A 25,362-nucleotide genomic window follows, 5' to 3' on the forward strand; every position below is an offset into this window, starting at 1 on the left:
AGTTAGCAATAGCAGTTAGACTTATATACCGCTTCATAGGGCTTTCAGCCCTCTCTAAGCGGTTTACAGAGTCAGCATATTACCCCCAACAACAATCCGGGTCCTCATTTTACCCACCTCGGAAGGATGGAAGGCTGAGTCAACCTTTGAGCTGGTGAGATTTGAACAGCCGAACTGCAGAACTGCAGTCAGCTGAAGTAGCCTGCAGTGCTGCATTTAACCACTGCGCCACCTCGGCTTATTCTGCAGGAATCCAAAGCAGCTTACATTGATTCATTTTATTTTTCTATACAACTACCCTTTAACTGCGGACTGAATTTGTGTCTCCAGCACTTTAACCACTGGAAAGAATGTTATAATAACTTGAATATTAATATACTATTCCTAATTTGATTTCTACATGCAATCAAGAGGTTTATTGAATTAAAAAGGTCTTAATTGTCTAAGTGACATCTATGTTAATTAAAATTTATTTTTACCATTTAGAACAAAAATCAGCTGAGTTGATACCTTACCTCCTTTGTATCCCAAACTTCAGCCCCATCATTGTATATTGCTATCAGCTTTTGGTTTCCTTTTCCAGGAGCAAAGCGTATCTTCCTCACCCAGCCTCGGTGGGTGGGAATGCCCCTGGCAGAAGGTGAACAAGGAACAGATGGGAAAATTGTTTAAATGAGGGGTGGGCAATTCATTTTCCCAAGTGGTAAGAAACTGGGACTGTTATTGGGGGGGCTGCCATTGACCTCCCCTCCCCGCTCTGTTGCAGGACAGACAGGATATCTAAAAGGATGGGTATGGCCCACAGGTTATAAAATGTCCAGGCTTTTACACAAGCTCAAAATCTGAGAGAAAATTTTTACAAGATGTTCTATAGATGGCATTTAGATCCTAAAAAGTTGGCTTCTATGTATCCGAATGAACAGCCTAAATGTTGGAGGTGTGGTTCTCTCGATGCTACATATTATCATATATGGTGGACCTGCCAAAAGGTTAAGGCATTCTGGATAAAAATATGGTGGGTTATGCAAAATATTTCTAAAAGAAGGATAAAGTTCACTCCTCAGTTATTTTTACTAGGTATATGTACTGACTTTACAGTGGTAGAGACTAACTTGATTCTGCACCTAATAACTGCAGCAAGACTATTGGTGGCGCAATACTGGAAGAGGGAAGACTTGCCTACAACTCAAGAATGGACTTTGAAAGTCACAAACTTAGCCGAGATGGCTAAAATATCGGCATATCTTAAAGATCACTCAAATGAGAGATATAAACGAGACTGGAAAAAATGGATTGACTATATACAAAATAAATACGGGACCAAGAAATTCCAGTTAGCCTATGCTTAAGATCAGAAATGATTTAAACTGTTTAAAGTTAGTTCAGTAAGAAGAAGCTAAGGTCAATGCAGAATGTCATTAATTTCTTTATTTCTTTTTTCTCAATAGATTTTAGACTGTGTTAGTTAAAAATCCATACTGTGTACGGGTTCTGGGAAGTCGGGGGGAGGAAGGAGGGGGGTTGGGGGGGGAGGGAGGGAGGGGCATACAAAAAAAATTGTACTTCAATGTTTTAATGATTGACGAATGATGAAATATTTGTGTTTTTTAAAAGAAATAAAACCTTTAGCAATAAAAATGTCCAGGCTTTGACATATTATAATCATCACCATCTAGATGGATATAATTGATAAATCCTCCATTGACTTTGCTTGTCATAAGCTGGCTGAGGTTCCTGATGGGATGACGTGACCCTATAATGCTGCAACAATCATAAATATATGCCAGTTGCCAAGCCCAGATTTTGATTACACGAATGTGGGGATGCCTTGATGTTCATAAGTGGGAGACCTGGTCATTAGGTTTGTTTGTTTTTTTAAGTGTTGTTGTAACTTTGAATTAACAATAAACAAATAGTGGTAAGTTGAAGAGATCTGTACTATGTAGATCACCAATCAAGAAGTCAATCACAAGATACAAATCATTTATGATTTTGGCTTTATAGAATTTTAAGCAAATTACCTGGATACCCTAGCTTTTAAATCCCAGAAGTTCAAATTGCCATCAACATCTCCCAGAACTAGGATATCACCTTTCCAGGCAATGCATGTAATACTGCCCATACTTCCCTACAAAAATTTAAAAAGCAAAGATTAAAAATCAGCAAAATAGTAATTTGAAATATACATGAACTTAGAGGAGGTAAACTCCCTCTTACACACCCATCACTATTTAAGCATATAAGTCAATTGGATAATCATTTAATAGTTTAATTAATAAACATTAATAAACATTACTTTAATCCCAACAATGGAACTTTAATCCATTTATAGCAATAGCAATAGCAGTTAGACTTATATACCGCTTCATAGGGCTTTCAGCCCTCTCTAAGCGGTTTACAGAGTCAGCATATTGCCCCCAACAACAATCCGGGTCCTCATTTTACCCACCTCAGAAGGATGGAAGGCTGAGTCAACCCTGAGCCGGTGAGATTTGAACAGCCGAACTGCAGTCAGCTGAAGTAGCCTGCAGTGCTGCATTTAACCACTGCGCCACCTCGGCTCTTGGCCAGTTATGTAATATACATAACTGGCCAAGGGGAGCGTATAGACAAACAATTGCACTTTTAAGAGTAGCATGAGGCAGTAATTCAAGTTAAATATTATCTATGAATGTCAGATGCATACAACTCAAATACATGATAGAGAGTTGTAGTGAGATTCTAAAGGTGAAGCTGTCCTTGCCTACTCGTGTCCAACTCTAGGGCTCAGTGCTCATCTCCATTTCTTGGCTGAGGGAACCAGAGATGTCCAAAGACATTTTCCGTGGTCATGGCCAGCATAACTATAGGCCGAAGATACACAGAACGCTGTTACCTTCCCACTGAAGTGGTATCTATTTATCTACTCGCATTTGCATGCTTTCAAACTGCTAGATGGGCAGAAGCTGGGGCAGGAACAAGAGCTCACCCCATTGCATGGCGCTCGAGTCTTGAACCCAGGCCGCCAGCTTTCCAGCAAACAACCTAAGCATCTTTAAATTCTGAGCCATTGGTCAACTCCAAGTTGATTCTACCAACAAAATAAGTGTAACTGATATAATAAAGTGAATCTACCGCACAGTATCAGATTGTTCAATGATGCAACCTTTCTGGATTACTTAGAGCAGAAATTCTTCAGAAATACTTTCAAGATCTTATAACAGGTTTTGAAGCCACACTCTGTAGCATGACTGTAATGGGCAAACTAAAACGAATTCATGGAAGGGTGAATTGTTTTTATTTGTATGTAAAAAACAAGATATTGCACTTTCTTTCAGTTTCTCTTTAAAAGTAAAAAAAGTAGGAACTTTCATTACATTTACTTCAAACTTTTTAGATCTATAACTGTTGGAAACAGACATTCAGCGACGAACTTACATCAGGAGGAATTCTCGCACTGTCTTTGACAGAATTCCCTTCCACTGTCAAGTGATAAACTTGTCCATCAGTATCTGTAAAAACAAAGTGCTCCCGAGCAGAAATGTTCTGACTTAATTCAGATTTACTCTCTGCTTCCTGCAACAAGCTTTAAAAGAGAAATCAGTGAGTGTTTCATCTAGTTTACATCTGTAATATGTACAAATGTTTAAAATATACAATACAGGAAAGTAATCTTGTATTAAGCAATTTACCATAAATAAATATTATGATGTATTACTATTGCTGTAAAACACCTAGGATTATCATGTGTAAGGTAGGCGGTTCCACCACAAAACCGCGGTAGACTAAAGCGCGCTCGACGAAAGCGCATACGTGACGTCATCACAGCACGACGAAAACAGCACGCTGTGAGCGGTAAACTTAAAATTAATGCGTAAATCTAAACCTAACCCCCCCAAACCTAACCCTAAACCTAACCCTAAGCCTAACCATTAACCTAACCCTAAACCTAACCCTAAACCTAACCCTAAACCTTAACCTAACCCTAAACCTAACCCTAACACTTAACGTAACCCTAAACCTAACCCTAAACCTAACCCTAACCCTAAACCTAACCCTAAACCTAACCCTTACCTTTATGTGAATCGGCTTGCTTTAATTTTATTTTAATTTAATTTATTTTTAATTTTATTTGTCGCGCTGCTGATGTCACGTACGCGCTTTCTTCGGGCGCGCTGTAGTCTACCGCGGTTTTGGCGTGCCACGAGGTAGGCAGCCATATTTATTTGAAAGAAATAAGTAAAAATATATCAAATAAAATCCATTTTTTTAAAGTGGATTAATAAAATTGTATTTCAATATTAAATTGTCCCCTTATATGAAATAAACAAAGGATGTATTTTACTGCAGCACTGTACAACACATTTTAACATTTCATTCTTTATGTTGCTGTTCAAATGCTGCAGCACTATCAGGTTGATAGCTGATTTAAATTACAGTCCAGCTAAACTTTTTATTTTCATAGTCCAGAACTAGTGACAGAAATGATAATGGGAAATAATCTTGGGCAAATGACCTCTCTGAGAAATACTTAATATAAATTTTCATTTAAACTGATGTGATACCTGATCATTGAAGACTCCAGACTGCTCTCTTCTCTATCCGATACCACTGTTTGCCTCGCCATAGCCTCTCGGGCTGCAAGCTGCTTCTTTCTTAAACTCTTCAGATTATGAGAAGGGGACCATTCCTAAGAGAAGGAAACCCAGAACTTTCCACATATAAAGTTTTATCAATACAAATTTCACTCAAATGTATTTGGATAAAAGAATAAGACTATACAAGTCAATACTGCAGTTTTTCTAATCGTGTGAATTCAAAAAAGAAAATAATGTATGTATTTATCCAAATGGATTTTAAGAATTCTTCAAGAAAACTTCAACTCATGAATAGCACGCATGCACACACACACACAAGAGAAGCTAGATAAAATTTCTCTCTTACCAAAGCAGTAATTGTAGGGAAGTTTTTAGACATTTCTCTAAGAAGAGTACATGTCCTGATATCCCATAATTCCAAAGGCTTATCTTTGAAAACAACTGCCAAATACTGCCTAAAATTGGTAAAAAAAAAAAAAACCAAGGTAAGAAACACACAAGAAAATTTCATAACAAATATTTCATCTTGTTTTATTTACTATTCTAGAATATCTATTTAAGGGTTTTATATAAATAATTTATATATTTATTATGTAAATATAACACAGGTCTGCAAAAAGAAATTTTTCAAGAGCTGTTTTGGTTATTCCACACAATCTTTATGTTTTTTGGTGCGCTGAATCCGAAAATGACCTCCATTTTGTCATAGGACATCACGTTTTCTGACCATTTAGGTAACTGTGTTAAATAAGGCAATACCTCAAAATAAATGGAAATAGACTTATAAAATTAAAGTTTTATTACAATATTTTCATGAAAATCCTTTTTTGAACTGAAATGAGATCACCTACACACTAAACTCGATTCTTCTTTCTTGTGAGGCTCCTCTTGGTGCATTTACGCTTGTGAGTAGCATCTGGAATGTCTCTCTGAAGCATCCAACAGTAGTCTGCCATCATTGTAATGCTACATTTTCCCTGGTATCTCCTTTCCATCTCTTTAATGTCTGGGTGGAATCATTCACCTTGTTCCTCACTCACCGCTCCCAAATTTTCAGGAAAGTAGTCAAGGTGGGACTGCAGGAAATGCACTTTCAAACTCATCAGGCAACCTAAAGCTTGAAATGATTTCAGCATTCTTCCGACAATCTTTTTGTAGTGAGGATCTTTGTTATTGCCTACAAATTTCTGTACGACTTCTTTTTTGAAGATCCAACTCTTGATCAACTATAAGCCTTCTAATGTCTGGTCCAACGAACACACCTTCCTTCAATTTTGCCTCCGGCAGGCATGGAAACTTGGTGACCGGGTATTTGAAGCATTCTCCATCTCTTGGAAGTGATTTTACAAATTGCTTCATCAATCCCAATTTTATGTGGAGAGGTGGTAGAAGAACTTTATGGGAAGGAACCAAAGTTTCTCGCAGGACATTTTTTTCACCGACTGTTAGCACCCTCGGCTGCCAACTCTTCTTGGTCCAGTGATTTTGTCAGTCTCGACTATCCCATAGACACAGAAAACAAGGGTATTTGGTATACCCAGCTTGTTGCCCGAGCAGCATGCACAAGACCTTCCAAGTCCCCACATACAAGGTATCTCTTCCAAGGTAGCAAGGGGCTTGAGTACTGGTATATCTGTGCCATGGGGGATGGGACGAATTGCTGAGTGAAGATTGGGTATGAAATAGAATGCTTCCATTTGGAATTAAACCCTTTCACATCGCATGAACAAAAGTAACAATCATCACTATGGTTCTTTTGCTCTCACCATACCATAGGAACCCCATAGCGGAAAATTTTTTTCTTATCCTTGAACCAGTTTCGGAGGTCCTCAATACACCATTTGCACACTTTATGAGGCGCCCAAACTTTATCTTGATCTCCAATTTTTAGTCCACAGTATGCAAAGTATACTTTTTTCACAAAGTCTATAATATTCTGCTGTTGCTTCAAAACTGTATATTCACCACAGATGAAATAGAAAATGTCTGGCAAATTAATACACTTACGCAGAGCCATAACATAATGGTTGAAGAATGAAGAGTTGGACGGTTGAAGAGCTAACATGAATTGCGATGAAAAAGTGTGAACAGCCTAGAACCAAGAACCTGATGATGATTCGTGTACAAGTGTGGAATGCAAGAGAGAGCAACTCTGTATCTGTACACAAGACGTCACAGTGCTGGCCACGCCCCCTGCACTGACCGGAGATGCTGCTATATACCCTGTGTCTCCCTCCTACTGGATTCTTCAGGAAAGATTAACCGCTTCTACCATTAGAAGCACAGACTTAAAACTTGCTTAGCTTATGTATATATTGCTGACCATCAGATTTACAGTGCTATATTTTTTTTACATAACTCGGACAAACCCTTTAAGGTTTTTTTGCCATTTTATATTTTAAATGCACTTATGTGAATTAATTAATAGTAATTTGGACTTTAAATTTGGTTAAAAATCCATAATATAAAAAATACCAAAAATTAAAAAAAAATGATAAATTTGAAGACAATTTTGCATGTTGTGGCAAATCATGACGTCTAGTTTTTTCAATATTTTATTTGTTTTCAGCACACCAAAATACATGGAAATTAGATAATAATTTAATAATTATTTAAATTATTTAATTTAAAATAATCAAACAGCTTTTTAGTCACAGACCTGTGTAATTTATATATATATTTATATCCTTATATAAATAATTCTAATAATTTTGATCTGGAGCTGCCCAGTAGGTTTTAAGTGGTTTGTAAGCTAAGTAAGATAAACAATTTACCAACACAATATTGCTCCTAATAACTAAACTCTATGTCTTTGCTGATAAAGGCCTAAAGAAGCTTAAATTTACTTCTTTAAAGAGATGAAATTAACAATAACATAGCCTTTATGAAAAACAATTTATGAAATCCTAACATGGGAAATGAAGAAAACAAGGCATATATCTTATTTTCTTTTATATAAAATAGATACATTCTAGTATTACTTTGAAATAGAATATTTTTAGTGTCATATTATTGCAGAAAGCAATAGGAAATGGTTCTAGTATCATCACACTGCGTCATCACATTGTCATGTGACACAGCGTGTCTCCCCTCCCTTTGTTAAAACAGGAGTGGGTGTGACCTGCACGTGATGCATCTGGCCCATGGGCCGTGAATTTGACAACCCAAGAGCCAAGGTGGTGCAGTGGGTAGAGTGCAGTACTGCAGGCCACTTCACCTGACTGCTATCAGCAGTTCAGCGGTTCAAATCTCACCGGCTCAGGGTTGACTCAGCCTTCCATCCTTCCGAGGTGAGTAAAATGAGGACCCAGATTGTGGGGATGATATGCTGACTCTGTAAACTGCTTAGAGAGGGCTGAAAGCCCTATGAAGCGGTATATAAGTCTAACTGCTATTGCTATTGCTAACCCTGAAGAATGGGGAACAGAAGAATAAACAGGATGAAGAATAATTCTATATGCTCTTCACCAACAGGCCACTCAGCATTTGAATGATAGACAGCACTGTTATATGCACCAGTTTTTCATTTGAACATTCAAATTTATTTGCTTGAAATAAATCCATTCAAAGCTGGTTAAACAAAAGATTCTATATAAACATATAAATAATTAGAGTAACTTTCTAAAGGAATTTTATAAAACCCACTACAGAGACTTGCTTACTTCAAGTGGGACACCTTTATCATTTCAATTGCTGGTTCATCGTTACCTCGCTCCCCACGAAAGGCAATGCTCCTACCTAAGAAGATGATGCACAACATATGTAAACTATCCAACACAGACAAACCTGTCACGGCTGATTATTTTTATATTCTTATTTTATTCTTATTTTAATTCCATTATGTTTTGCCTTCTTAACATTAGTTTCCAAGTTCCATAACTTTGTTTTGTGTATTATAAATAAACCCAAAATTGAGTTAGCGAACATGAAATATTGCTAAACCTTTGGCTCTAAGCCGTCCTATTTTTCACATTTATTTTTTTCACAGTTTTAAAAGCTCAGTGTAAACTATAGTAAATGCAAACACTTTCTCTGTGATCTTGTACTAATTAAGTGTCTTTTGTTAGATTAATGACATAATAACTTCTCTAAAAAGTTATGTTATAATCTAAAGATGACTCAGACAGCTAGCAGAAGTTCTCTTCACATAAATGTTGTGGCAACCATTACATTCATCATACTGAGGAGCAACCACTTGCTCTCACTGATATTTATATATCCCAATTTTACAATATATGGGAGTTTCAATCACTTTTTTCAGAATGTTTTTCAGATAATTTGATATTAATAATCACTAGTTCATACACCGATAACTGCATAATGATTCTCCCATGCTTATTTATGAAATATACCAAACTAGAATTATCTAGAATTTTGTGCCCATCTTTCTTACCCACCGGTATTACATAATATAAAATATGCATAATATACTATACATTAATATAAAACTGTGTTTAAATATTTGGAACAGATCTATCAGAAAATAGAATGTCAGTTTCTATTTCATCACGTTTCTAAAACTGTACTTTCTTTTGGTAGCAGTTTTCTTTAATTAGTGAGATCAACATACAATGCAGCACAGACTATGGATAAAAATTAAATTCCATGCAAATAAATTTAAAACTCACCCAAATGAATTTAAGACTTAATCCATTTTAAAGCTTTGCTGTATATAATGTTTAAAAATGTGTAACATTTTTTAACATTTGTTTGTTGCTTTTTTTTTAAAAAAAAAGAAAGGCACTATACCAATGTAGGGCCAAGCTAATGTGTGACCCGACAAATGCGTGCCCGACAAATGCGCGCCAACAAAACCGCCACGACAAAACATGACGTCGAAAGCGTGCCCACTAAAGCGCAGACAAAACCGCACCCACAAAAGGACGATTAGGGTTTTTAGGTTAGGATTAGGGTTGTTAACGTTGTTACCGTTGTTTTCGCGTGGTTTTCACTGGCGTGCTTTTGTCAACATGCTTTAGTGGGCGCGCTTTCGAGGTCGCGATTTTGTCATGGCGGTTTTGTCAGCATGCATTTGTCGGGCGCACATTTGTCGGTGAACCAAACTAATGGTATATGAAAACCTTTGTGGCATAGTTTAAAAGTCACATCATTTAAGCATAAGATCAAGGTCTGAATCCTAATTTAGACACATAAACAAGCGGTGAATGCACTGAGTAAACCAACATTTCAAAGTTAAATCACTCTTCTTTCTACTGTTAAGGTCCAAGCAATTATGTATTTCCATATGTGCATCCACATATGGAAACATCTTTATATCTCCCACTGTTATCAGCTGAGCAGAAGCTACAGCATCAACACTAATATGTATAAAGAAGAATTGGGTCTTTAAAATATAATAATGTTGTAACATTTATTAAATCTAAGAAGTACTGAAGTAGCAAGCTTTTAAAATTAGTTTTGAATGTGTATTCTCAGAGGAAGCCAAATGCTTTTCATGTAAACAGTGTTCAACAGTTTTGCATATAATGGCAAAATCTTCCAATTTGAAGATCTTAAAGACAAAATATGAATTTAAAATATATTGAACTTTAGTTATCTAAAAAATTTAATATGTTTTTTAATGCATTAGCCATTCATCTCATATATATTTCTGCCATTGTAATAGCTTTAAATCCACCAGACAGAATTCAGTACAAATCCACTCTGCACAGCTACATTCCTCTATCTTATCATCAAATATTATATTGTGCAAAGAATTTACCTGTGGGAAGATCAACCATTTGCAATTCGTTTCTCACCAATCCCAAATTATTAGGTGTAGATGTAGCAAATGAAAGGAAGCCATTCAAGCCTGTCCATTCAATACCCCTACCAAGGAATAATATTGAAGTATATTATACAGGCATTTTGAAGTATAGGAAATAGTATAATCTTATGGGACAAGGAGCAAAAATACTCAATATGCATTGGAGGGGGGAGTAAATACACTTTACAATATTCAATGTTCCCTTGAAACATTGCCCTTGAAATGAATTTTTTTTTTATCATGCCATGGATTCATTATACAAAAATATTAATATATACAAAAGCTAAATGAATAACGGTAATAATATTTTCAACAGTTTAAATCCAAAAAGTCATTAAAAATTAGTTCAAAATTCCAAGTAAAAAAAAGAAGTTCCATTATTTTAGAGTTCTGTATAAATTGAGAATAGAGAAGATTTAAAAAATGTTGCAAAACCACTGGATTGATACTGAATAATTACACTATTTTCCTTTAAATATGCTGCATTATTACTAGCAGTAACACAGCAGCTAACTTAGCAATACTTTAAAGAATATAGTTTTATAAGAAGATATAAGGCAAGAATTATTAATAATTTATATTATGTTCAGCACTTGTATATATTTTCCATTAAAATATGAAGTATCAATAATATAAATCTACAGATAAATACATGGATGAAAGCAAACTATTATTTGCATATGTATAATTTTCTTGTAAGAATAAATGCTGCAAATCATGTACAATTGTAAAAAAAGACTATTCCTTGCAGTATTTCTAGTAAATTAAAACATGCATCTGCAAAGTTATTCAAGATCTCCTGAAGGCTGCAATATTCAGCAAACTCTGTATTCTCTAGCTCTGTTGTTCATACCCTTTTTTCATAGGTCTATAGATCTAATTTGATTAAAAGGTAAACATGCAGCATGTACTACTGAACACAAATCTGTATTTTCATGTAAATGGAGAATGTAAAAACTACATTTGAAACTTTGTATTACGATAAGTATTCCAATTATACTGGAAGTGTTCAGAAACAGTCAATTTTCAATCTCCAAATTTCAAGTACCGTACACTGGCATAAAAACTGACATTTAATGCAATTAAGGGTCATGCTACACTTGTTTTATAGATTACAAGTCTGTGCTTAAAATGTAACACTCATGAACTTTATTAATAGCCTTTGCAGTGGATTTATAGAACAGAAATACAGAGTCTCAGAGCTTTAAAATATCTGAATAATTCAAGGCAATTTATTTCATGAGTTCCTTTCTAGTTGCAATAAAGAAAGAAACAATGAAGAAATCAAATTCCTTCGTTATATTCATCTAGCAGCCAAAACCTGCTAAGTCATTTTAGTATAGGTAGTCCTCAAAGTAGGACAATAATTGAACCTGGAATTATAGTTGTAAGTCATTGCAGTTGTTAAGTGGGTCACCACATGACAATCTCTGATTTTCCTACTTTTTGCTGCAATCACTAAGCAAATGCAAAGGTTGTTAAGCAAACATGGTAATTATTCAGCGAATCCATTTTATCAAATGAACATTTTTTTTGCCAGAAACCAGAAATGGATAAAAAACATTAAAACCAAAACATGTGACTGTGAGATGCTGCAAACAGCATTTCAATATCGAATATACAATGCCAGTAACAATTAGATGACAGAGAACATAACTTATGTAAAACTTAAAAGCAACACAGAATGGCTACTTCCGCCAGTGACCTCTATGAGCAACACAAATCCTTTATATATTTATTTCTGTGCTTGGTTGTTTCATTACCCAGCTAGGTAATATCATCAATGAGAGTAAATGTAGGATTTATTCCCTTTTGGGGTAGCTTGCTATTAGTTTTGATGAAGGTATTGTTTTCACTGTGGCAGTTTCTTGATTAGAGAAATGTTTTCAGCCTGATAGTTTTGTCTGGTGTTAATCCCTGCTTATCTGGATATAGGGTGTTGGAGAAGTTGTGTTCTAGTCCTTTCTTTCCCCTTTCTTAGCCCTGAGATTACAAAGGACTTGCGTTAAAATATGAGGTACATACATAGGAATCTTCTATATGATCTTGGCAACAAGGTACATATTAAGTTTTCATCTACTTCTTGCAGTTTTGTCATGCTTAGTACTTAAATAAGGAAAATTCTGATTTGGTCCGCCACATGCTTCAGGTAAGTGTCATGTATTAGGTAAAATTCTTTCAGGCATACTTAAAGCTTTAAAAATGTTGGAACAAACTGCAATATCTCTGCTTAGGCACAGATGACCAAAATAATATTTATAACTCTCATTTAAAAAATAATATAAAACTGAAAGATTATGGTGAGTCCCAAATCAGATAAGCAATTCACTGGAGAAAAGGTGATTTAAATAACTTTCCATGGTTTTAGGCTGCTCATCTGACATTGGTCTTCAGCCAGAAAACCCTCTAGGAACATGCAGTAAGATATTGCACAGAACAATTAATGCACAAATCAAGAAAGGATTAGGAAAGATGGAAAGCATGAAGAATAAAATCAAGTCTTATTTAAGTTATAATATTTATTATTATGGTCAAAATTTTTGGAAGGAACCAATGAGAAAAATATCTGATTCCTTCATAAAGCTAATAACTAGGTTTTCCTTCTCTTTTTCCTCTCATATTAACTGATCCAATCCTGAAGATGGCAAAGATGCAATATTACATTTGACATCACATTGCGGTTTATGTTTATAAAGTGCTTCTTAGTTCAGGTATTTTTAAAGATTTATAATCTGACAGATGGTGAGACTGCATTTTCTTAATTAAAGCTAGCTACCATCTAAGCCATAACAGCATAAACTTCTAAAAAAGAAATCTAATTAAGAATATAATTTTGAACGAAACAGGCTTTTTGGAACAAAGTCAAGTGTATGTCATTTCATTATTCTATCTGATGCTTTCAACAACATGAATAAATAAAGATTATCAAAAAAACCCAACCAGAATTAGAAAGTTATCTCTGTCAGTTTGATGGATAGTCCTGGTCTATTCTTTTAAATGAAAAAAAAGGTACTCTATTTTGTCCTACAGGACAAACAGAATGATTTTAAGCAATAGACACAGGGAAATATAAAACAATATTTTTTTCTTCCAAACCCTGAATGATCCTCTATTCATGATCCCAGGTTCTGCTAGCTATTGGGAACAAGACATTTTTTAAAAATGAGGAACAACTTTAAAAACTACCCCTCATAAATGGCTTGAATCTTATTTGAACCAGGCAGGGCTGTCTATATTGCAATGTACTAAAAAAAAAACAAATTTTATGTTCAGGTATGCATAATAGTTACCAATCCAAATATTTATTACACAAAACCATATTTACAATCAACCAATCATGATTCTATGTAAGGAAGTGGCACTATTTTACCAAAGGAATATCATCTCAGAAAAAGTCAAATGTTTGCATTTAATATTTTATTTTCTTCCCCAACCGCTTCCAGGATCAACAACAATTAAAAGTAACTCACTTGACTTCACATGAATGAATGCTTAATTCTTTATATAAGTATCCACTAGTAAGATTATACACCAAGACCGACCCATTGCTTGTTCCTGCAAAGAATCATTTTTCATTATAAATAAAAATAACAATTTATATTAATGTTTTACATTCAGCTTTGAGAATAAAAATGAGTGTTGAATTAATTTTCTTGATTTTTCTACAGCAACAATGAACATGTAGGCTATCATCCATAGCAAATTAGCAATGTCAGTTTACAAAGTTGATGTAAAACCTCTATATGGAGACATCCTTAACACTCAAAATTTCTACTTAATCAAGGGTCAGGAAAGTATTCAAAGATAAAAAATTGTCTATATTCACAGGAAGATGAATAGTTTATTCAAGGCAATTGGTGGGTATTGAACTTTCTGACACACTATTACAGAAGATAAATAATTGTCCTTATTTAGGCTTCTTTAACATGATACAGAGTAATCAGAGTACATGTCTTCTTTAACCTGCGTAAGAAGAAAATTCATTGTATGGCTCCATGGATAGGAATCATAGGAATCAGATGGTAATATTGGGAAGATAATTTTACAGCTTTAAATAAACCTGTTTACAATTGACTTTGAATTCTGAAGTGCCACTCCAGAGAATTTCACCTGACATTAATTATTATTGTTGTTGATGATGTTTTTAATTATACTTTGTTGTGCAATCAATTTTTATATCATATCTTATATTTCATCTTATTTATTTATTTATTTATTTATTATGATTTGTCGCAATCATCCAGATGTTTGAATTGGATTGAACCAAGGATTAATGGATGGAAACTGAAAAAGGAAGATTTAATCTGGAAATAAGGAGAAATTTTCTGACAGTGAGAGCAATCAATCAATGAAACATCTTGCCTTCAGATGTTGTGGGAGCTTCATCACTGGAGGCTTTCAAGAAGAGATTAGACTGCCATCTGTCAAACATGGTGTAGGATCTGCTTGGGTGAGGGTTTGGACTAGCTTCCAATTCTATTATCTGTATCTGTATCTACCTGGCATTTTAATTCACCTGTCAAGTCCTTCCCAAGGACCTGAGACAGGCAAATATTGTTTGAAATATTATTATGGTTCTTCACACAGTTAGCCAGTTTTTAGATAGATTTGGCATTTTTATCCACGTATCAAATCTTTTCACACAGCCAGCCAGTTGTTTAGACTGGATTTGGCATTTTTATCCATCTATTGAGTCCTTCCCAAGGTCCTGGAATGGGCAGATGTTGTTCTGATGGTGTTAGAGGTATCATCTAAGGATGTAAGCTTTTCCAAGTAAAGTTCCTTTTGCAATTGACTGATAGGGATTTTGTCAATGTATTCAAGCGGTGTTCGATATGTTTTGGAATTGCACTCAAGGTGCCTATTACTATTGGTATTACCTTTGCTTTCTTTTGTGAAAATCATTCAACTTCTATTTGGAAGTATTTGTATTGTATAATTTTCTCAATTTCTATTCTGGTGTGTTCAGATACCGCAATGTCCACTATCCAGGCTTCACTTCCTTCTTATTATGGAATATTCTTGCGTCCTACTTTCCCTATATTCCCCTGATGGATGTTCACAGATTTCTTAAATTATGTTACTTTATAAACTGTTATCCTGGATTTTAGTGTCTATAGAATTCTTCTTAGGCATTTGAATTTTAATAGGCTACTTTAGTATTTGTTGATTATATAAAATTTTATCTAAGACAACAATTCTATAGTATGTAAGTATTTTTATATGTGACCTATAGAATTCTTACTGGGTGACAAATAATATTTTTAGGGAAAATATAGCCAAACATAAGCACATCTTTCGGAGGCAGTGTTTTATAGCAAAAATTAAAGAGATAAATTGCTCGGATTCATTTTAAAACATTACATTTTTAGTGGTTTATAGTCTGAAAAATATGTTAGCAGTTGCAATTTCTAAAATACGAGGCAGGAAAACCTACAATCAAGAGGAAGTAAGATTATATTGTCATGAAATTTTCAAAGCAGCATTTACCTGAAAAAATTAGGATTACAGCAGTTTAGTGACATGCTATTTTTCTACAGAAATATATTCTGAAACTGCACTGAGTTTATTACACAAAGCTATTATTTCATAATCAAACAGAACAATATATTTATTTTACTTCTTAAACAATACTTACCCACAGCAAGCAGGGGCTGATATTGCTTAATATTTTTGGTGGTAAGAGGTGGACACATGCGAATAGCAAATGGAGGCAAAGGAAGTCCCGAAAGGAGGCCTGTTAAAATGAACTTCAAATGTACTTCTTGCAAACAATAACTTTTTGCTTGATCTTCAGTAGACAGTGCACCTTTATCGTGGAAAAACAAATAAGTTATTTCTGGCATTATGCAACTGTCTGTGTATGTGCATGTGTACAATTAATGTGAGGGTGTGTGCATGTGCATACATGTGTGCATACATACATATCAGAGGTGGGTTCCTACCAGTTCGCACCTATTTGGTAGAACCGATTCGTCAAATCTACCGAACCGGTTAGAAGAGGTTCCACCAGTGGACCCGGAATGCAGGCCACACCTACAGAAGAGGTTCCAAAATTTTTTGAAACCCACCACTGGTCCTTGGATATGATTATTCTACACTATCATGCTCATATTTATAAAACTCAGTGCCTCTGTGAAAGGTAAGGATGACTACTGCGTTTGTGGTACAATCAGAACATTGCGTGTGTTGAAGTTGTTTTAACGCAAACCACAGATGCCTTTTAAAAAACAAGTTTACATCATATTCTTATGCATGCCAGTGCTGTGTGTAATTTAAGGTGGTTCTGACAAGTGTCGTCGGCATCTTCATATTCGGTCACATGGGCGGCAAGCCACTCCCACAAAGGAGGCCACACCCACAGAGTAGGTTCGAAGAATTTTTGAAACCCACCACTGATACATATATACATACATACATACATACATACATACATACATACATACATACATACATACATATTGTGTTTGTCCGAAAATTCTGAATATTTATGTATGGGCATTTCTATCATCCAGATGTAACACTTCTTGCATTTGCCCTCCTGGGCAAATCCACAAAGGATTTTGCAATGAAAGGTGCAAGAAGAGTCTTTTATGATTAATAATAATTGAAAATATTCCATCTGGGAAGGACAAGGTATCAAGTTTTTTAAATATACAGTATACAGAAACGTATACCCTGTATATAGAGAAGAGTATACCCTGCCATTCACCAAAGCATATAATACTTTACAGACTAAAATAAACCAATAAAATAAATTAAAAGAGATATTAGCAATTAAGAAAAGTAATAAATAGACTTAGTTCATGCATTACATAGTAAACTACCTTGTTTCCCCCTGGACAATTCCCCTCTCCGGCCAGGCAGAGCACCGCTCGCCGACCTAGCGGTATCCCAAAGGAGCCAAGCCGCGGGAACGAGGTGGAGGGCAAAGGCGCTTGCATTGCTTGGTGCTTTTGGGGTACCGCTAGGTTGGTCAGCTGCGCTGTGCCCAGCTGAAGAGGGGGTTGGCTGCAGAGCGTACAACCATAGAGCATACTCCCAGAGTGGCATCCGTCCTCTGTTGCGGCTTCCAAAGCACAGAGGTAGTATACCACTCTGGAGTATGCTCTATGGTTGTACGCTACCATAGAGCATACTTCCAGAGCGGCATCTGTCCTCCATGCTTTGAAAGCCAAAAAATAAAAAATAACCAAGCGGCAGGCAGCACCAGCAGCGGAGATGCCCTGGCTCTGCAGGTACTGTAGAGTTAGCCAAGGGCATCGTGAGCCTGCAAGTCGTGCGATCAGAGAGCGGAAAAGCTGCTTGCGCAACCCCCCTCTCCAGCCATGCAGAGTCCCATTCACTCACCTAGGGGCATTCCGAAGCGGGAGGCGGAGGGCGGTTTACAGGCGCTCGCATTGCTTGGTGCCTTCCCGGTACCGCTAGATCGGTCAGCGGCACTGTGCCTGGCTGGAAAGGGAGGTTGCCGGCCAGCTGCTCGCGACTGTGGTCACCTCATGGCTGCTGTGTTGCTGCTGCGACAGGGCAACACAGCCATTCAACCCTGAAGCTGTGCCCGGCTCTTCGGGAGCCCGCTTGGAAGGGAGCAGCAGTCCAGTAACCCAAATACAAAAACCCCTCCCCTTTAATAAGCCCAAGGCCATATTTCATGGGTCAAAAAAATATAAGACCCTGTCGTATTTTCGGGGAAACATGGTATGCAATCATATTTCACAATTACATCATGAAACTTACTGTAGAAGGATAGCTACTGTCTTTTAAGAAAAAAAAAGTTGTGCATTTTTCACTTTAAAAAAATATTTTCAATATTGTTTAATTCGTGAGAAAAGTTAAAAGGTATGCATACGTATCAGTTATTTATTCATTGTTCTATATTTGGTTTTCTCTAGAAGTTGATAAACACTTCTACTTATATACTTACTTACTTATCATATTATCTAGTGACAGATCTGGAAGCTTATTCTGCAAGGTCCCGACAGGAGTTCCACAGAATGAGATAGGTGAATACAAGGGTGATACATTGGAATGGCTAAAATATAAACAAGAAAACTTCAGCATGCCCTAAATTATCTTCTAGCATAACTAACAAATAGAAGCCAAATGAAATTGTATACAAGGACTGGTAAACAGAGTGAAGTAACCTTGATTTTCACTGGTTACAAAATTTTAGAGAATAGAGTTAATCTCTTCTCTAACAGTTGCCTGCAAGTATTTTTTTTTAAAAAAAAAATTCTAATAAAAGTATTATTCATGGCTTGGGTAAAGTAATACATTTTCAAGAACTGTTAAAGAATAATACTTTCCAAAATTCATGTACAATATTTCAGGTGTTATCTACTCCAACATGTGCTAGGAATACAGTAAGCCTTTTAGCAAGTGTTAATTACCTATCAACAGTGAAATATATTGAGGAGATAAACAAAATCCAGTGAAAATTGATAATTTTTAATATATTTACTCCATAAATTTGCCGATACATAAAACACACTAATTCCTTTCTAAATCACGTTCTTTTCATGACTAGTTATCTAAAATAAGCTTATAATATTACTCTAAAAGTTCTGCCTACAATTCTGTATTTTACAGAATTTTTGGAAACATTAACATTTTGCTTAATATATATCTTATTAGATTTGAGAAGTATTCATATTTTGGGGATTACAAACTCAACAGTGAATGATTGGCTGATTACATGCTATCAAGTTGCTGTTGACTCTGAATGACCACATTCTCAGCATGCAGCAAACCAAGTCCAAAGCACTGCCAATGGCTTTATTTATACGATTTGTTTAATGTTTCTTATATTACTTTGGCTCCGAGTGCCTGTCATTTGACACAACCTGAAACCCAAACTAGGAAAAATTTCTGCTTCAAGTATTAAGAATTTTCCTGATGTTGAAGCACAAAGACAAATAGATTTGAGAAGCTTTGATTTGGGAAAATGGGAGGGCAAACTTTTAGAATAATGGCCATCTTTACCCATAGCATGTAGGGTTCCTTAAAGAATAAAGTACTGGGATTCATGTAGCATCAGGTGGCAATGGAACTATTAACCTTGGTATAGCTGCAGTCCATATAAATCACATGCAAGTTTTATCATGCATTATCTTCATGTGGTTAAGTGCAAACTATGTTCATTTTTTTGAAGATTGTGTTTGTGTTAAATTTCATACTTTCTGCTTCTAGAAAGATGTACCACAAACCAGCTATGCCAAAAAACATCATCATCATCATCATCATCATCATCATTTCAGCCATTGTCTATCCACTGAAATATGAAGGCCTCTTTTGCATGTTTCTAACCCATACAGTCCTGAGCTTTCTTTTGCCAATTGGGCCCACAATATTTGCTGATGTCATCGATCCATCTTCTCCAAGTTATAGTTAGTTATAGTTATAGTTAGTTATAGTTTTATTGATTTGTATGCCGCCCACTCCCGAAGGACTCCGGGCGGCTTACAATAAAACAAGGGAGGGGGGGGGAATAATACACAAACAACATTAAAATATACAACAATCACAATCTCCGGGGGGCTGGATATATCGAAGGACCCCGGCCTGCTGGAGCAGCCAGGACTTAACAGCTTTGCGGAAGGCCGGGAGGGTAGTAAGGGTTCGGATCTCCACGGGGAGATCGTTCCAGAGGGCTGGAGCTGCAACAGAGAAGGCTCTCCCCCGGGGAGTCGCTAGCCAACATTGGCTGGCAGATGGAATCCGGAGGAGACCTAACCTATGTGATCGAATCGGTCTATGGGAGGTGATAGGCAGGAGGCGGTCTCTCAGGTACCCAGGTCCGATGCCATGAAGGGCTTTATAGGTAACGACCAGCGCCTTGAAGCGGATCCGGAGACTAATGGGTAACCAGTGCAGCTCACGGAGGATAGGTGTAACGTGGGTGTACCTGGGTGCACCCACAATCGCTCGCGCAGCTGCGTTCTGGACCATCTGGAGTCTTCGAACACTCTTCAAGGGCAGCCCCATGTACAGCGCATTACAATAATAGGCCTTCATGGACACTTTTTATCAAGTGGGATCCATTCTATCACAGCCTTGGTCCACCTCCCATCAGTTCTTCTTATGCCAGAAATACAGTGTAATAATTATTCTCAAGCATTCCCTATATACATATATACTGTAATTAAAAAAAAATGACACCAAGTTACCTGGTACGTACACCTTGGCTTGAAATGGTGGATTTCAGCTCCCATATCATTACTCTTCCATCACTGACTATAAGAGCTACAGAATTTTCATTCACTGGGCAGCTCACCATACTAAATGGGCGAACAGTCTTGGTAACCCTAATGGCATCACACTGACTTCGTAAGTCATAGATGAGTTCCTGAATGGGATCAGGATCTGTAAATGTTGAAATGTAAGATACCAGGTATTTGTAACTATTAGTCCTTAGAATTAAATGCATTCATGTTCCTCTTTTGCTTTTCACTATAACATTAATATGACATGAACTCAAACTATTTTGTAATATTGATGTCAGAGGTTGGATATTTTTTTAGCAGAGTAAGTTAATTTGCCATACACCACATTATGTAGAATAACTGAACATAATAAAAGACTTAGTAAACGGTTTCTAGAGGCTTAAATATAGGAATGTACAATGTACATTATCACAGCATATATAGGCTGTGCCTTTTGATTACTGTCCAAATTCATGTATTTCTATATCTGTATTCATACAAATCTTTATTATATTGGATTATCAGCGTGTTATCTGTATTAAATAATGAAATATTATCACACCAAAATTATACTAATTTTTTAATTTTTAATTTCAGCTGCAATCTAAACAATCATGTAATCTGAATAACAGTGAAACTAACTCTCAGTTAAAACATAAACTCCTAGTTTCTGATGCAAGCATATGAATGCTGACTTACCTGCTGAGTCTTTATTTGGTACAGCACTTAAATTAGTGGTAGATCTGCGAACTCTCAGAGTTATACAGCCATTTTCATGTAGGCAGAACAATCCATCACGCTGGCCACAAGGAATTACCTAGACAAAGATATAGAAAAAGTGTCTGAAAGTAACACTTTTAATATAAATTTAATGCAAATTAATGAATAGGAATTGCCATAGTTGTTTAAAGTGTTTCTACATTGGATCTTGAAACCGAATGGTCCAAGTTATCCTAAAACTCACCTATAGCTCACCAGTTTCACTTTAAAGTCTGAAGTTTAACTTAACTTTGCATTTTAAGGAATAGCCAGCCTACTTTTCTAGTAGTTTCAAATATCCTTATATATTCCTTAAGCAATACTTTTATAGGTTATTTGTAAAAGAGAAAATAAAGAATGAACAGTGAATTATAAATATATTTAAAAATAGAACGTTGTATTTGAATTTTATATTGTTTATCATCAATGCTAAAATGAAAGGGCATCCAGTGATACTATTTTATCAGGCTATTTCCCTTAATAATAGAAACACAATACATATGTCAGGAGTTGGCAGAAAATCCTTTTAATGTGAATGATATATTACTACAGGTAGTCCTTTATTTATGACCACAATTGGAACTGGAATCTCAGACACTGAGTGCAGTGATCATTAAGCAAGGTGCCTATGTGACTGCTTTGTTCAACAACCACAATCCCATTTCTCCTGATTACATTTGGTAAGAGATCTCCTGGGTCATTAAGCAGGCACAGTGAAAGGGATGCCTGCAGATATTGAATTCAATTTGGAATGGAGAAGGGAATTGCTCCAGCAGGCTGCAGAAAAGGATCTGGATCTGTTTCTCCAGTCCGCTGGAGCAGTTGTCTTGCATGCCTGGAAAGGAGATGAAGTCCTCCAGCAGAGTAGAGAGGTGGATCTCCAGTTTTGAAGTTCCCAGCTCTGTTTCTGCAGCCCACTGGAACAGTTTCCTTCTCCATACCAAAGGGAATTGAATTGCCTCCCTCCTGCAGACAGACAGTTCCTTCAAAGGCTACAGAATGAAGTTCAGATCTGACCTCCATTTCTGCAGCCCTTTGGAGGAGTTGCCTTCCGCTTTGGAGTGCTGCAGAAATGGAAGTCAGATTTTCAGGATCTGGGCTCCTCTTTTGCAGCTCTTCTGGGGAATTCCACTCCATCTGTGGAAGAGGAGGGTTGGAGAAAGGGAACTCATGTTCTAGATTTCAAAGGGTGATAGGGCAACCTCAACTCCACATGAAGCTGAAATTCCCACCCAGCTGCTATTCCTTCTTTGCAGGCAGGCCTTTCATACTCAAAGAGCTGCAGGATAAGCTCAGATCAGCTCTGCAGCAAGTTTGCAACACTGATTTTCTGAGGAAACCATCATTGCAAATGGCAATGAAATCATTGCAGACAGCTTTGCAACTGAACCTAAGTGCAAATAGATCACCAAGCATCCAAGATTGTGACCATGTGACCACAGAGAGGATGTGGGATTTTATGAAGGCCAGAAGTGCTTTACAAGTTGTCAACAAGTTGTCAAGCACTCTTTCTAAGGCGGTCATAACTTTGAACAGTTGTTATAAACAACCAGTTGCAACTTAAAATGCTAACAGTGATACACTATCAAATTATACATACATTAAACAGTAAAAATATTTAGTGTAGGAAAATTCTATATTATACAGTACTGGTAGATTCACTCAATTCAACTCTGTGAAAATATATCCAACTTTTTTCATTTTGGAAACACAACACAGCCAAAGAAGAAAACATAATTAAATTTGCTTTGGGATTTTAAAATTAAATCGGCTGACTGGTCACCTATTTTTTATATTTTATATACATATGTATGTATATGTATGTATGTGTGTGTGTATGTATTTATGTATGTGTGTGTATGTATGTATGCATGTATGTATACACACACACACACATATATATATATATACATACATACACATATACATACATATACATACATACACATATACATACATATACATACATACATACATACATACATACATACATACATATACATATACATAGATATAGTAGATTTTCACGGGTGTAGGTATGCTGGTCTTGTGGTATTCGGGTCTTTTTTGGCAACGTTTCGGCGAGGTCTCACTCGCCATCTTCAGGCTGGTGGGTTTTTTTGTGTATCCAAAAGAAAACACCATCTTGAAGATGGCGAGTGAGACCTCACCAAAACGTTGCCAAGACAATCTCAATCTTACACGGGAAACGACCCGAATACAACAAGACAAAGTTATAGCCATGCCTTAGGCACAAAACCAGCAGTTTTGACTTAGAGCCAGCCATTATCTCTCAGTCCTAAGAAGGCAGCAATGGCAAACCACTTTTGAAAATTTTACCAGAAAAGCTGCAGGCAAATTGATTCCAGACAGTTGCGGACTCAAAGGTATATGCTTTCCATAGAAAATACAAAGCAAGCAGCATGGTATAGATATGTTTCTGGAAGAAGCTTTCTGAAAAGAAGCTAGATTGCACTTAATATATCAAACCAAAACCAGGTAATGAAGCCAGATTTTTTTTTTTTAATTTAGAATTTTCACGTGTTGAAAGAAAGAAAGTGAAATTTAAAACTTTTGTCTAAGGTATGCTTACAGTAAGTGGTATTATTACCTGTAGAAAAGGCACTCCTGTTCTTTCAATTGCTATTACACCTACTGTCTGATTGACTTCAAGATCCAGAACCAAGATTTCTCTTGGGTACAGTAATAACATGTAATTTCGCTTGGAAGGTAGGTAGGATAGCTGAAGGCAGTCATTCAATGTTACTGATTCAGCACTAAACAGACCACAAATACACTTATTAAAGGCTTTTAATTGAGAGTGGGATATGTTTTATCAAGCAATTAATAATCAAATAATTAAAATTAAATCCATAACCAAATTACATATGCATTTCAAGTAGCTGATCAGTCTTTTCTCCCCGCATGAGAAAAGCCCGCCCCACTCGTGCCAGCAGAAGAGGCCTGCTATGGAACCTGAAAAGAGACTTTTCTGTTGCGGCCCCATCTCCATGGAACATTCTTTCACCAGAGGTGAGAATTGTCTCTTCCCTTTTGGCCTTCTGGAAGGCCATCAAAACCTGGCTTTGGCAGTTAGCCTGGAGTTCTAAAGACGGTGCTCACTACTAGAGGTGGGTGACAAGATAGAAGATCTCATTCATCTCCATCCTCTTGAGGCTCTTGGCTCTTTTGACATGGTTTCAGCAGTAGTTTGTTTTAATCTTTTAATTATTTTTCACCCATTTTGATAAATTGTAAGCTGTCCAAGAGTCGGTTTGTAGGGAAGATGAGTGGCATCAAAAATTAATAAATAAAATCATAAAAATAAATATATAATTGGATATATATATATATATATATATATATATATATATATATATATATATATATTGCCCTGTAAACAGTTACCATAACTGTTTTTTAATCTTACCCTTTTGCTAATTGATAATTCAAACAGCAAACACTGTATGCAGCATTGTAACTTTCATTTTTGAACTGATGAAAGGAATTTAATTTTCCACTTTGTTCATGAGTTCTGACTAGGCCATAATGAATATATTGTTTGATGTTTTGACTGCTGGCTAGTGATATTCGTTTTATTGAAGTCCAGGTAGAATACACATATAAATTAATATGACAGTAAATAAGGGCCAATATATACTTGCAGATTTTATCCAAGTAATCCCTATTTTGACTGATTGCCTTGCTTTAGTGAATTAGAAATTGGAAGGAGATAACTTCCTTATTTCCCAATGCTTTCCCGCAGTACATAATTTTTCTCCACCTTAGCCAATCCAAAATTGATTTGGTAAATCAACTGGAAGATGCAGACTAAGAGAAATACTAGTTTAAATTTTAAAATACCACAAAAAAATGTCTGTACCATTTATTAAGCTACAAAGAATGCACTGATAGTCCTAGTTTCATTTTTTACCATTCTGTACATCATAATTCCTAGAATTTAACTAGACATAAGAAAGTAAATTGAAGTTACCATAAAAGCTATTGAAAAATGAAGCAATACTATAAGTATTTATCCTACTTAGGCATTAATGTT

At 36.0% G+C, this 25,362-nt stretch overlaps 1 protein-coding gene across 1 annotated transcript in view; it reads right to left on the bottom strand.

Moving 5' to 3' along the window:
- The window catches only part of LOC116514023 (WD repeat-containing protein 11), a 53,442-nt gene that overhangs the window by 16,411 nt on the left and 11,669 nt on the right, over positions 1-25,362 (bottom strand). Inside the window, exons 6-18 of the mRNA XM_032225414.1 lie at positions 23,917-24,082; positions 21,246-21,363; positions 20,511-20,706; positions 18,273-18,376; positions 15,983-16,153; positions 13,815-13,899; positions 10,300-10,406; positions 8,240-8,315; positions 4,924-5,032; positions 4,545-4,669; positions 3,418-3,565; positions 2,022-2,128; positions 516-630 (exon numbers count right to left, since the gene is read on the bottom strand). Of these exons, the coding sequence (XP_032081305.1) occupies positions 516-630; positions 2,022-2,128; positions 3,418-3,565; positions 4,545-4,669; positions 4,924-5,032; positions 8,240-8,315; positions 10,300-10,406; positions 13,815-13,899; positions 15,983-16,153; positions 18,273-18,376; positions 20,511-20,706; positions 21,246-21,363; positions 23,917-24,082 (1,627 nt within the window). The remainder of the gene's footprint in view (positions 1-515; positions 631-2,021; positions 2,129-3,417; positions 3,566-4,544; positions 4,670-4,923; positions 5,033-8,239; positions 8,316-10,299; positions 10,407-13,814; positions 13,900-15,982; positions 16,154-18,272; positions 18,377-20,510; positions 20,707-21,245; positions 21,364-23,916; positions 24,083-25,362) is intronic.

The sequence above is a fragment of the Thamnophis elegans genome, chromosome 10 (genome assembly GCF_009769535.1).
Source record: "Thamnophis elegans isolate rThaEle1 chromosome 10, rThaEle1.pri, whole genome shotgun sequence".
Classification (NCBI taxonomy): Eukaryota; Metazoa; Chordata; class Lepidosauria; order Squamata; family Colubridae; genus Thamnophis; species Thamnophis elegans.